Below are 14,362 nucleotides of genomic sequence, written 5' to 3' on the forward strand. Positions count from 1 at the left end.
CTACTGTGTGAGGAGATGGGGATGTTGTTTTCTTTTTATGAATTATCGGAAAGATCCAGCCTAGCAGAATAACTGATAAATAGAGATTAAAGAAGGAAAAACGAGTATAAAAAGAAGGATCACATTTCTTAACGCAAGTAATCAAAGAATTTAGAGTTCAAAATGGTAATGCGTATTCTCCTTTCATCATTTTATCTTCCGTCTTTTATTTTTTGTAGTCAGTGCTAACCTCTTTTCACCTTCCACTTAATAGTTTGCTCATTTGCACAAGAAAAGACAGAAAAGAAACAGAAATCCAAAATTCTTCCATCCTACTATTTCATTCCTTTCATTTTTTGCTACTTAGGTTAGTTAATAGCCACTCACTTTTGGTTCAAGTGCGAGAGTGGTAATTAAGTACTCTTTTATTCTTAATCATTGGGAATCACTTTTTCTTAGCTGATATCTGGATAGCTGTTTTGGGACTCGACTAATTCGGAGTCGCGCCAAAAAGTCTCAAGTAAAGCATGGCAATTTCATTCTTAAAGCTTGAACCCAAAACTTTTAATAAAGAATAAAAAGGTTACTTATGATTCTACCACAATTTTGAGTGGCATCTCTAATCCCATTTCTTTACTATTATATCTTTTTACAGATTCACTTGGCAGTGAATTCATTACTCAAGTGACGGTCCACTTTAAATATTCAGATTGATAAATGCTGTAGATTTCACGAAGAGAACTTGAAGATTTCCAACTTCCAGTACTACAACTATAATATAGATAATGGGAGAAAAAAAATCTTTACCATTAGTGAACAATAGTGATTAGTGGTTCACGGGTCCATACAGAAACGGGTAGTGTTAAGTTTTAGGAGTAAACTTTATTTGTCTTGCAAAAAAAGAAGAGAAGGTAGATGGTTGGTGAAACGTCGAAATTCCATCTTTCGAGAATTAATTCAAATGTCCCAATTTCGAATTATGATGATTGTCTACTTTTCGAGTTTAAACTATATATTGCTTAGTATGATTATGTTATTTATTTTGTTATCCCAATTACTAATCATATTTGTTATATATAATAATATGTTATAACAAATTAATTATTGAACTCTGTTTTTTCCAGTTGCTCTATTCAAACAAAAACAAACAAGGCTACGTAGGGGCTAGACAAGGTCTAGTAACTAAACAAATCAACGTTATTTAATGTTAGATACCCCTAACTATCGATGAAAAACGAAAATATTTTACTGTAATTTTGTGTAGGGGGTAAAATAAAATACAATAGAAACACGTGAACCCCCAGTCCCAAAATTAGTATTCTATTAAACATTAGGAGCATGAAATAACAAAACAAATAAAGACGTCAGTTATTGTGTTAATTCTAAAATGTGATTCTTTATCTATTTTTGGATTTTAGCATCGATCGATTTTACTTGTAGTCTTGCAGCATGATAAAATAATTTTGAAAAGAAATATATACCTTTCCCATATGAAATAAGGATATCAGAAGTTTTTAAGTTTTTGTTTTTGGTTAGAAGAAACTTAATCCAAATGATGGCAAGAATTATGCACATTTATAATGATATTAGTTAGTAAACGAACTACAAAATGTACGAGTAATCTTGTTTTTATATTTTCTTCCTTCTTTCTAATTAGGAAAAAAAAAATACGTGCAAGGGATAATATGTATCGACAGTTTTTTCTCTTTGCGGCCTATTGATTGTAGTTACCTTGAAGATTTTGTATAAGGCCCCATTTAGGAATATATTTGCAAATTATCTTATCAGGTTTGTTATACAATTGTGACATTCTCGGGTATAAGTTACATTCGTAGATGATTCCACATTGGAGTGGGACAAGATCTCAGGATTCCTTATATGATTTGGATAATTCTTCTCATTTGATCTTTATTTTGAAGTTAAATATTTAGGATCAAAATTCATTTAACATGATATCAGAGCTAAGCCCATTAGATTCTCTTTTTGAGGTTGAGTTAAGCCAGAGATTGAGGGATGGGGTGATGGAAATGATCTCACGTTGTATCAGGATGAGATCTTAGAGTCCTTGTATCGCTTAATCAATACTATATAGAGAGTAGAGAATTTCTAGCTTCTCAAACTTATAATATTTATCAGCAACAAGGTATATAAAACATTATAAACAATAGTATATTATTATTTTAGTTGTAACTAACACTGTCATTTGTAATTTCATTTACTTATGATGGCTCCAGATTGGCAACGAGTTAATGAACTAGCATATAACTTTATGTGAATTTAATTTTTGCTGGTCCAACTGTTAATTTTTTAAGTGGAGATATTTTGAAATGGCAAATATTTCCTGATATGTTTACACACACCCCCACCCCCCCTAAAATAAGTGTTAGGACCAATATAATTGAGCTGTAACGCATAAGCATACTCTCCTTTAACCAGTATCGTTAAACATATGGATATGCATGTCGGTGGTACCATGAGATAAATAATAAGTATATATTATCTGGTAATTACGTCGTGAGCATTCAATAATCATAACTAATTGATTTTCTTGTTCAGCTAGTTAGTAGAGTACACATTAATAAGATTCTAAATTGCAATTTAGATTTATCAAAATTCAAATAACTTGAAATGAAGAGTTATATAAATCAATATTACCTAATTATTGATATAAAAAAAACCATATGCTAATATCTAAATTCTGATTTATAAAATGCGACACAAAAGCGAGAAAAAAGATGTTTTGACTAAAAATTTGCATGTTCATAAGTTGGACAAGAAAGGTGAGTGAGCCTTTTGTTTCAACTCCCCACATGTTATGCTCTTATACGCCTCTCTTTCCTGCCAACTCACGACCTGTTCCATAACCAACTGACTAAGTAATAAAGTCCGTTTGAATTGACTTAAATAGAAGTATTTTTAAAATTATATATTAAAAAGTTAAATTTAAATAATTTTTAAGTTAAAAATAAAAAGTAAGGAAAGGTCTATTTTTGGTTTTTAAATTTATTTTAAGTTATTTTTAACTTTATCAAACACTCTCAAAAACTAAAAATAGATTTGATCTAACTCTCTACGCTGCCAAAGTATTTATGTCTAATCAAAACAACCCTAAAAAAATAAATAATATTTCCTCGGTTTTAATTTATATAACTTACTTTTCTTTTTAGTTCGTCCCAAAAAGAATGATACATTTTTATATTAAATAATAATTTAACTTTAAAGTACTATTTACCTCTAATAAAATATTTTATAGCAACATAAATATCTATTAATTTATTTTAGATCATAAATTCAAATGGGACAGAAGGAGTAATAATTAACCATGAGTTTAAATTGGACAGAGGGAGTAATAATTAGTGTAACTAATACCACATATCATAACCTTTTCGATAACATTGCAAATTATGATAAAACTAGACTAATAGGGGAATTCTTTCACACTATCAGTGTGTGTAATTTTAAATGTGATTATTATGCAATTATGAAATCGGTTTAAATGTCTTATGATTACACTACTAAAGTGACAATATAAAGACTCTTTATTTTACAATATTCCTATTATTTTAATAATTGATTATAGCATATTATCTCTATCTTTATTGATATGAAGAACAATTTTATCTAGTAGCTTAAAAATATATCCACTATGCAGAAAATTTAAAAGGAAAAGTTATGTAAATATACAAATTTAAGATATCATAATGCCTAAAAATTTCTCAAAACTTTCCTCTCAAAAATATTCTTATCCTCTCTCGGTTACATTTCTATCCCCTTTACATTTCTATCCCCTCACAAATGCATCTCTCCCCTCTTGGATACATTCTTATCCCCTCTCAAATACATCTCTATGACTCTATCCCCTCTCGAATACATCTCTCTCATTAAGTAATGTATCAAACAAAAAAAGAAATGTACGGGAAAAAAATTAAAAAATTATAATTTGAGAAACTTCCAAATGAATGTAATTAGCCTCAAATATATGTGCTCTCTATAAAATCCCCAAATTTAATTTCTCTGATTACGTTTATGCATAAAACCTTTTTTATAAGTATAGGCCCGTTATCATACATGAATAGCAAGACCAGTAGTAGTGTTATAACAAAATTGATTTAAAATTTTGGATCTCTATGAAAGAAAGAGCTTTTGCCAAGTTAATTCTTGTGCCTTTCTCATAATCCCACTCTGTAGTAAGATGTATAAACAAAAACTGGCAATACCTCTGCGAATTGGCAAAGAACAGTAGTAATTAAAAGTTGAAAATAACAACTCTTGGCTTGAATCATGCTAGAATGGTAGTGATTAGATTTTAGGGTTAAAGAAAATGATATCAAGACCCATTTAACTGGTAAATCGTCAAGTTTTTAATCGCTTACAATACTGTCTGTATTATGTAATCTTTTGCTGCTGATCCTAACACTCAAAGAGTGCTGCCGCAATTATAAACTTATAGTAATAGTAATTTTTTATGATCTAGGGTTCCTCAAATAGGGGAAGATTTGAGCACAACTGAATTAAGGTTCATCCCTAAGAAGAAAATTTGCATCTATCCTGTTTGTTTTACTGTGTTTACTTTAATAAATTTTAAAGGTTTGTACTAAGTAGTCTGTTTTCATAGTGAAGGGAGGAATTATTATCGGTTTCTCGAATTGGTTTTGATGATAACAAATATTCACACAGGTGGGCAACTATTATTTTTCCCCAAATTATGGCTTTCAGTTGCAGCACACAGAGGCTTTTTGATCAAATGATGGATGTCAACATTTTGGGTTATGATTCTCTTTCTTTTTCTTCTTTGCATACGCATTATCTAATGCGTAAAACATCAAAATTTCTTCTTTAAAATTATAAGAAGAGGCTCAATTGTACAGATCTTTTGAGCAATTATAGAATTTAACTGTAGCTTTCTTCACTTATATATCCTCTTATTTAACCAAGTCTTCCCATTTGCAGTACTGACCACCGGCCAATGCACGATAATACCTATCTCTGCAGTAAACTGGTCTTCCATCAGCTGCTTCAGCAGCAGCTTTAGCCAGATCATCGTCCTCCTTGACTTCCAGTGGCAAGCGTAACAGTTCTTCTTTCCTTTAATTACATAGCGAAACAACGTAAGCTCATGAAATTTTATAATATTGTACTTCTTAAGTTTTGAATAGAATACCTGATGCCTAGTTTATTTGTGCTGTTTGTTGAGGTGGAACTCAATGAGTTTTCTTTTGTTGTGAAAGTATCGCGGAAAAAATCTTCTACTGGTGTTGCAAATATGAATAATGAGACTGCTGCAACTAGTAAAGCCCCTGTTCCAACTAGCGTTTGCTTCAGCATTTTAATGACTGGTTTCACCTAGATAAATAAATTCCTTCAGCTTTGTCAAGCTCGTAATATTGGAAAGATCTACTCGATTGACAGTTAGAATATGATGTAACAAGCTGATGAATTTTATAGATCAATCTGGTACCTTATAAGAGCCCAACAGCCTATCCCGAGCTAGGATCTGCAAGGAATAACCACATTAAATGTCATATGTGCAAAATGGTTTCTGATAAGTTTTTTAAGAACTGCAGGTATTTATAAACTTTTGGAGCATGAATTACCATAGGAGCGAAACTAATATTAGCTTCATGGTATAGATGTTATTCCATCGTGTGCTGTTGTTGTGGGATCATCCAAAGTAAAAGATAATGCTATTACTTTCTTGAAGATCTGTTGCTCAAAGTTTCAAGGAAAGCTAACTACATTTCTATACCAGGAAGAACCTATTTTTATTGAAATCTTTAGCATAGCTGGTCGTGCTAATAATAAAAAAAATATTGTGCAAGGACTTATGATTCGACCAAGACAAGGAAGTATAGCTTATTGCTTTCACATGTAGCTTCATTTCCCACTTCTTATTTGTGATACCAAATTTTAAGTCCATTTCATGATATATCAGACAAGGAAGTATAGTGTTAGTCATTATGGTTCTGGGCACTTGCTCTAATCTATTATGTGAATCAATTCATGTCAAGCAATATTACAACGTTTCATTGAGAATATCGTCTTGAATTTTCTCTTTTTGATCTTTTGGTTCATTGAAGAAATCATTTTTGTGGGTTAAAATTCAAGGTAGACCTCTCTCCTTATGTGTCAAATGAAGTAAAACTTAGATGTGCAAAATATATGAAGATAGACCTTCAAGAGAATGGGATTGGAGTAAGAATAATGAAAGGCTAAGAAGTTTTATATAATGATGGACACAGCTGAACATTAAGTTGTCTAAAAGTATTGTTACTCTAATTTCCCCTTTTCTGCTAGCTATGTATTCTTCATACACACGAGCATTTTCTAGATTCAGTTTATAAACCTCCTTTTTTTTTTTTTTATAAAGTGTTCAGCTTGACTTAATTTTTTACTTAAATGTGCTTGATGTAAATAGTAGTATAAATGATCTATTTTAGGGAACTGGATTGATGCCTACAACTAGGAGATGATACTGAAGTCAGCCATGTGACAAGTGAAGCAGTGAATAGGGGATGACAATGGCGTCAATCCATGTCACCTAATTTATCCATTTTGAAGCTGGCAATATTTTCTTGCTGTGGGAATGAGGAGGAGCAGAGGAAGCAAAGAGAAAGGACCTGTAAAATATGTATGCAAAGGAAAGACCACTAACCTCAGGGGGCTTCACCCACATCTGTCCATCATACCATCCGGTCTCTTCATAAGGTATAACTGCTGATAAAAGCCTATCTCCAACATAGCTCCATCCCTATTATGGTTATTGTCAGGAATTAGAAAGTTACATAGAATATTAGAAAAGTTAAGTTCTCAAATTATCTTTCTCCAATGTAGCTCTATCCCTGTTATGGTCATTGATTGAATGTGATCCGAATGATTTGACCAAAAAATTGAAGTTCTGCAATTGAAGAACTTTACCAGATAAATTCTTAGGACAATCAGTGCAACAAGAAAAAGAGTCCCTGTACTTGCAGCCAGGAGAAATCTTAAAGGATCCTGCAGGAGGATTGTGAAAATTTGAATGTCAATGATTGTGAAGAGCTGCTATTAGATATTTTAATGACTGAGTGGATTCATTGATTGTGTTTGTGACTTAGAAATAAATAAAGAAAGAAAATTGAAAGCTCCTTGTTTGCTATTGGCACATGAGTACTCACTTTGCGGGAGAATGAACTTGCACAAAGTTAACAATTTACCTTTGAAGGATTGAAGCTTGCAGCAGCAATAGGTACTCCCAAAACTGCAAAAGTAACTAACCAAAGTCCTCCGAGACGTAGGAAGAAGGCCCCTGGACCCAATTCCGCCCAAGAGTATAAAGTTTCATCTTTCAGAGATGAGTACTCATTCACCTGGTAAAAAGCACTAGCTTAGTTAATACTTTAAATTGCTCACCCACCTCCATATCAAGTCCCCCGTCCTTACGGAACTTCAGAAATTTAGTACATGTTAAAGGTAATTTACTGAGTCAGTTTGATCATTTCAATAATCCTATAACCTGCAGTAGAAGCTTATCGTATAATGGCATGTCTCACCTGTGCAGGTCTTGTGGCCCTCTCAAGACTAGTTAAAGTTTTATACACTAAAAATGTAAGAATATTTACAGAACCAGGTCACTAATAGGGTGATTGCAAACTAATCTCTATGATTAAGCTAAAGAAAAGTTACATCACAAGTTGAACAATAAGGATAGCATTAAAAAATCTTTACACTATCAGAGTATTAGTGTATAAATATAAACTAGTATGTGAACTAAGATGAGTCTTTTCTATCGTTTTCTGCAGATTGGATCAAATGAATGAGGCCAGGGATGAATTGAGAACATACCGGCCTTTGTTCAAATGGCACCTCAATTTCCAAGCCAGGGTCCCAACTACGACCACCTAATCCACTGCCGTTGGTGCCACCATTCATCCCATCTTTCAGGGCTTTAACTCTAATGTTCCTCCGACATACAATCGTTGCTTTGTTCGACAAAATGATCCACGAGCGGCTGCTTCTATTGACTTCTATCGGACTAGAAACTATGGAGCCATAAAAATTTAGCCTTAGCATTTGTGAATTTTCTTGCAACCATAGAATTCAGAAGAAAAAGTAGCTAGTTAGAAGTTCTTATTATTTTTATTGAGAAAAAGACCATGCATTATACGTGATGGAAAATTGTCAGTGGTTGAATAATCTCTGTTATCTCCCCCAAAAAATGACGATCTTTATAATTTCTTATTTTTGTCCAATTAGAATCAGCCAACTGAGGGCTGCTCTTTTGGATTGTGTGTGTTCGACCACCAGTTGTAAACGTTGTGGTCCACTTATGTGGCTCCTACATAGGATTATCTTGAATTATAGATTCTAATTAAATGTGAAGCATTTTTTGTGGTATACAAAGCAAATTCGTGGTTAACTTGTGTTGCAACGTGGAAAGATTATCCTTGCACACCACTGTTACGTTCATTTCTCATTGTTCCACGAGTTCTTTTGTGCTCTCTCTGATTCCTATTTGAAAAACAATACACTTTTCTTAATTTTGTTTTGAATTTTTAAATAACAAAAGATTTGAGATAAATATATTTATGATAAAGACGAAAATTATTTTGGGATGAAGGAGAGTATAAAAAGTCTTAAAATTAGGAGGTTAGGTCGGATCAAGCCAAAGCCATACCACAACTCCTTTATGACTCGAAGATTGAAGGTTCTAAGAGGGCCAATACATGATTTATTCAAAAATAGACTTGAACTACTCATAAATATATGAAATCATTAATAATCTATGAAATCACGTGAGAATGAATGTTTAAGTAAACATTTATCAAATTTATTCCATATTTGTTTACTTCATAAAAACATGCAAAGTTATTGACATTTTACTTTAGCGGTAGAGAAAAGGAGATTACTATGAGATAAGAAATTTGAAAAAATATTACGTTAACTTTTGGATGTTTTTAAGACATTTATTAACTTTTTGTGAATAGTAAAATTGTTTGAAGGATGGCTCAATCAGAACTTTATAAAACATATATTTAAATAAAAGCACGTAGATTTTTTTATTATATATATTCAACCTCGTATTAATGATTGGTTTGAAGTTAATAGGTTTTTCGATTTATCCCTAAAAGGAGAACTAGACTATTTAATACTTAACTTTCTATAATATGAATATTAATTGTATAATAAGTTTATGTCTGAAAATAGATCGAAACGAAACTAACGCCACAATTAAAGGTTAAAGATGATTTGTCTTTCTATTTTTTTTTATAAAGTGAATTCTTTTGTTAAAAAGATAATTGTTTTTCTCAGTTATACGATTAAAAAAATAGATATTGAAAAAAAATTATATGCTCTTTGGAATAAAAATTATATCCTAAATGATTGTAAAATTCACGTATAATAATTGTTTTAAACAGGATGAATTCTCAAGCGAAACATATTAAATATATCTGAATGACCCATAAGCTCGAAGCAAGAATGTAAGCCTGATTGATCTTTAGATTACACTCAATTTTATTTATTACATTTTATATATTTAAAAGTTAAATAAAGTACTCGAATAAATAATAGGTATTCTTTTTAACAAATAATACAAAAATATATAAATTAAAATATCATAATATATCTCTAGCTATGATATACATTTGTTGATCATTGTCATGACTCATGAGCCAATATACAAATTCTCCAGCCACGTGATTATGATTTCGCAGAAAGAATTTCATTCCACTTACACAAAATAGTAGATCCCCTATCCTATGCTTGATTTTGCCTATATGAACTATATTATTTGGGACTAATTAATTTAAGGAAACTTTTACTTGTTATTTTTTTACTCATATCTTATTTGTAGTTTGTAGAAGGAACAAGATTATTACACATTAGGATAACAAGGTTTCTTTTCTCTTTAATTATTATAAAACACATTTCATTTATTTCTAATATTGCAAGAAAAGTAGACACTTGTCGATCGACATTATTGTTCCTTTAAGTTTTAACGGTCCTAAATTGAGTAATTCTTGTAGCCATACCAAAAGAGAGATTCCATTTCCTTCAACTTTTTGTCTTTGAAATGAACATATGCCATATGTCCCAATCCCTGGTAAAATGTTTGATAAAGAACATACAACACATCTAGGTGATTTCTTTTCTTACTTTGCAAAATCTAAATAGCAGCAGATCAGATACTATTGAATGAACATTCCCAATAAATGATCTAGGAAAGATTTAGAATGTAAAACAGGGATCCTAGAAGATTTTTTTAGCAACAAAATTGAAGTAAAATTGCCTTGGAAGAAATTAGGAAATTTTGCAAAACTACAGTTTTCTGAAATTAAATGTTACTCCTCTGCTTCTTATTTATGAGGGACGGGTGGTGAATTTATCAAAGTTGAATAGTGGTATATCGGCTTCATTGAACAAATAGACGCATTCGTCCTACGTAGCATCTTACGTGACAATTTTGTGCATATGTGGTGTAAGAATTTATGTTAAGTTTACAATTCAATCCTTATTTAATGTTTTTTTTAAGTCAACTTTTCAATAATTGATAAATAAATAAATTCATCTTTTATTTTTAATTTGTTTGTAGAGATTTCTTTTTCAAAATAAGATTTTATAGAGTATTGCAATGGTGAGAGTAATTAATTAATGTATGAAGTAATTACAATGAACATTAATTACTTATTAGTTATTATAATTTATGCATTAATTTTATGAAATAACAAGTATTATGGATCAACTATTTATAATAAATATGACATATAAAAAGAAACGGAAGAAGTATTTTTCAAAAGGATATATTTTTTTAATCTAAATATAACATTTTTTTTTATAGATTGCCAACCCTTGTTCGATATTGTTCAAAATACATTTACATCGTCGATACAAAAAATCTAAACTTTATAAGAAGACCATAGTAGGCATAACAAAATTGAACTACAGAGTGAAAATACATATTATATTATTTTTGCTTAACACATAATAAATTTTCTTAAATTTGTCATATTTCATTTGAATATTTGAACTAAATCAGATTTAATTGAACACCTCAATTCATAATAAAGTATTTAAATTAGACTCTTTCGATTTAAAATTTGATTTTTTTTTCTAGTCATTCTCATTAGTCTATTACCTATGCTAATTTTTTTAACTATATGCATTCACCTTAATAGGCTATAATATTTCAAATATTTTTTACTTGAGGTTGGTGCCTATAATCAAAGGAAATAACATAGTTTATATGATTAACTTAATTAACTAATATACGAATAAAAATACATATAATTTTTTTTCTTTTCAAAATTTAAATTGAAAGTGTCAAATTAAAAGATCCAATTAAAAATTGCAATGTTCAATTAAAACATAATTAAATTGAGTATCTAAATGAAAACACTCTGGCAAGGAATCGACTATACATTTACCTTATTATTTTTAGACTGGGAGTAATCAATACACATACATTTATTGACTATGTATTTTTTCCCCACATCTATTTAAAAAATTTGGTGAATAAAATTGCTTGTGAAAAGAATTTTTTTCCAAAATAATACTTAATTTGATTCCAATAAATTATCTATTTTTGTAATCTCACAAATACAAATAACTAAATTGGATTGACTTAAAAGTTGGTCAAACCACTTTTAAGTCGATTCAACTTATGTTTGACAAATATAAAATTAACTTAAAATAAGTCAAAAATAACTTAAAATAAGTTAGGAAGTGTTTGACAAATTTAAAAATAACTTTAAATAATTTAAACACCAAAAGTAAATCTCACTCTACTTTTTATTTTTTGACTTCATTTAAATTTGAATTTTTATTTTTGACTTAAAAATTATTTTTTTAAACAAAATCTAAACAGGCTCTTAGTGCTCCACTAAATTAAAAAAAAAACAAGTAAGCTGATATAAATAATTTGTTTACACTGCCCTTTGTTGTTTATATATAGAGGGATTTCCTCTCATTATTTTGATAGTCAAATTTATTTATGTTTCACTAATATTCTTGTAAAATTTATTATAGATGACCAAATTTGTTTCTTCAAATAAAAAAATAAATTACAATATAGACAAAAAAAAAAAGTTTTAAATTATAATATAGCCACAAAAAAATAGTTAAATTTTTTTTTTCTTTACACTAAGGAATGAAAGAAAAAAATAAAATAAGAATAAGAAACTCAAATAATTATAATCAAAGAAGTCAAAAAATAATTTATGTATGAAAAAGATTAAAACATACCTTGAACTTTGCCAGAAGAATCATATATACCCCTAAATAATTTTTAAGAAAATTAAAATCAAAAATATAAATTTAAAACTAATTTTTCACTTCCGTTAAATGAAAGGTATATGTGAGCCGTTTGTATAATGGTAAGGATATATATAAGTCACTTTCATAACATGGGGCATATCAACTTCAAAGAGGAAAGGCTCAAAATAGTCCATCATCTTTGGGTTAAGGCTCAAAGTCATCCTTGAGTTTTCTAATGGAGCACTAATAGTCCCTCATGTTTGCAATATTGGTGCACTTTTGATCCTCCCCTAAATTTTTGCCTATTTTTTAACATTAATTTTGTTCACAATTTGATGTAAGGAATGTCCAATCGTCTTTTTATATATTTAGTAGAAATAATAACTTTATGTGAGAGAACGTGGTAAGAAAAACACCTTGTTCTGTTCAGTAGAAATATTACTGCAGTTAAACTAAGAACATCTTAACATATGACGTTGGAAGAAAAGAAAAAATTTGTACTATTGCACGTGAAATTATCGTGATGAACTTCTCGACTTTACCTGCAATACGATTTCTACTAAACAAAATAAGGTGTTTTTCTTCTCATATTCTCTTACATAGAGGTATTATTTCTACTAAATATATAAAAAGACGATTGGACATTTTTTACATAAAATNAACTTAAAATAAGTCAAAAATAACTTAAAATAAGTTAGGAAGTGTTTGACAAATTTAAAAATAACTTTAAATAATTTAAACACCAAAAGTAAATCTCACTCTACTTTTTATTTTTTGACTTCATTTAAATTTGAATTTTTATTTTTGACTTAAAAATTATTTTTTTAAACAAAATCTAAACAGGCTCTTAGTGCTCCACTAAATTAAAAAAAAAACAAGTAAGCTGATATAAATAATTTGTTTACACTGCCCTTTGTTGTTTATATATAGAGGGATTTCCTCTCATTATTTTGATAGTCAAATTTATTTATGTTTCACTAATATTCTTGTAAAATTTATTATAGATGACCAAATTTGTTTCTTCAAATAAAAAAATAAATTACAATATAGACAAAAAAAAAAAGTTTTAAATTATAATATAGTAAAAAAAATAGTTTTGATTTTTTTTCTTTACACTAAGGAATGAAAGAAAAAAATAAAATAAGAATAAGAAACTCAAATAATTATAATCAAAGAAGTCAAAAAATAATTTATGTATGAAAAAGATTAAAACATACCTTAAACTTTGCTAGAAGAATCATATATACTCCTAAATAATTTTTAAGAAAATTAAAAATCAAAAACATAAATTTAAAACTAATTTTTTCACTTCCGTTAAATGAAGAGTATATGTGAGCTCATTTTGTAACGGTAGGGGTATATGTGAGTCATTTGTATAATGGTAATGATATATATAAGTCACTTCATAACATGAGGCATATCAACTTCAAAGAGGAAAGGCTCAAAATAGTCCATCATCTTTGGGTTAAGGCTCAAAGTCATCGTTGAGTTTTCTAATGAAGCATTAATAGTCCATTATGTTTGCAATATTGGTGCACTTTTGATCCTCCCTTAAATTTTTGCCTATTTTTTAATATTAATTTTGTTCACAATTTTATGTAAGGAATGTCCAATCGTCTTTTTATATATTTAGTAGGAATAATAACTTTATGTGAGAGAATGTGATAAGAAGAACACCTTGTTCTGTTCAGTAGAAATATTACTGCTGTTAAACTAAGAACATCTTAACATATGACGTTGGAAGAAAAGAAAAAATTTGTACTATTGCACGTGAAATTATCATGATGAACTTTTCGACTTTACTTGCAATATGATTTCTACTAAATAAAACAAGGTGTTTTTCTTTTCATATTCTCTCACATAAAGTTATTATTTCTACTAAATATATAAAAAGACGATTGAACATTCTTTACATAAAATTGTGAACAAAATTAATGTTAAAAAATAGGCAAAAATTTAGGGGAGGATCAAAAATGCACTAATATTGCAAATATGAGGGACTATTAATGCTTCATGTGAAAACTCAAGAATGACTTTTAACTTTAACCCAAAGATGAGGGACTATTTTGAGCCTTTCCTCCGGCTTCAAATGACAAAGTTGAAGGATTATACTTTTTAAAAAAAAAATAAAAAAAATCAACTAAACCACTAC

The 14,362-nt window shown here is 29.4% G+C and overlaps 1 protein-coding gene across 1 annotated transcript; it reads right to left on the reverse strand.

Annotated features, from left to right (window-relative positions):
* Positions 1–4,794: 4,794 nt before the first annotated feature.
* Positions 4,795–8,634, reverse strand: LOC125848389 (protein CONSERVED IN THE GREEN LINEAGE AND DIATOMS 27, chloroplastic). Its single transcript, XM_049528246.1, has 7 exons — positions 7,801–8,634; positions 7,173–7,325; positions 6,895–6,972; positions 6,632–6,727; positions 5,438–5,473; positions 5,141–5,322; positions 4,795–5,064 (listed from the first exon to the last, which is right to left on the reverse strand). Exons 1-7 carry the CDS (start codon positions 8,026–8,028, stop codon positions 4,902–4,904), a joined length of 936 nt encoding a protein of 311 aa, XP_049384203.1. The 5' UTR covers positions 8,029–8,634; the 3' UTR covers positions 4,795–4,901.
* Positions 8,635–14,362: the final 5,728 nt, after the last annotated feature.

This window comes from Solanum stenotomum, chromosome 12, assembly GCF_019186545.1.
Source record: "Solanum stenotomum isolate F172 chromosome 12, ASM1918654v1, whole genome shotgun sequence".
NCBI classification, from domain to species: domain Eukaryota; kingdom Viridiplantae; phylum Streptophyta; class Magnoliopsida; order Solanales; family Solanaceae; genus Solanum; species Solanum stenotomum.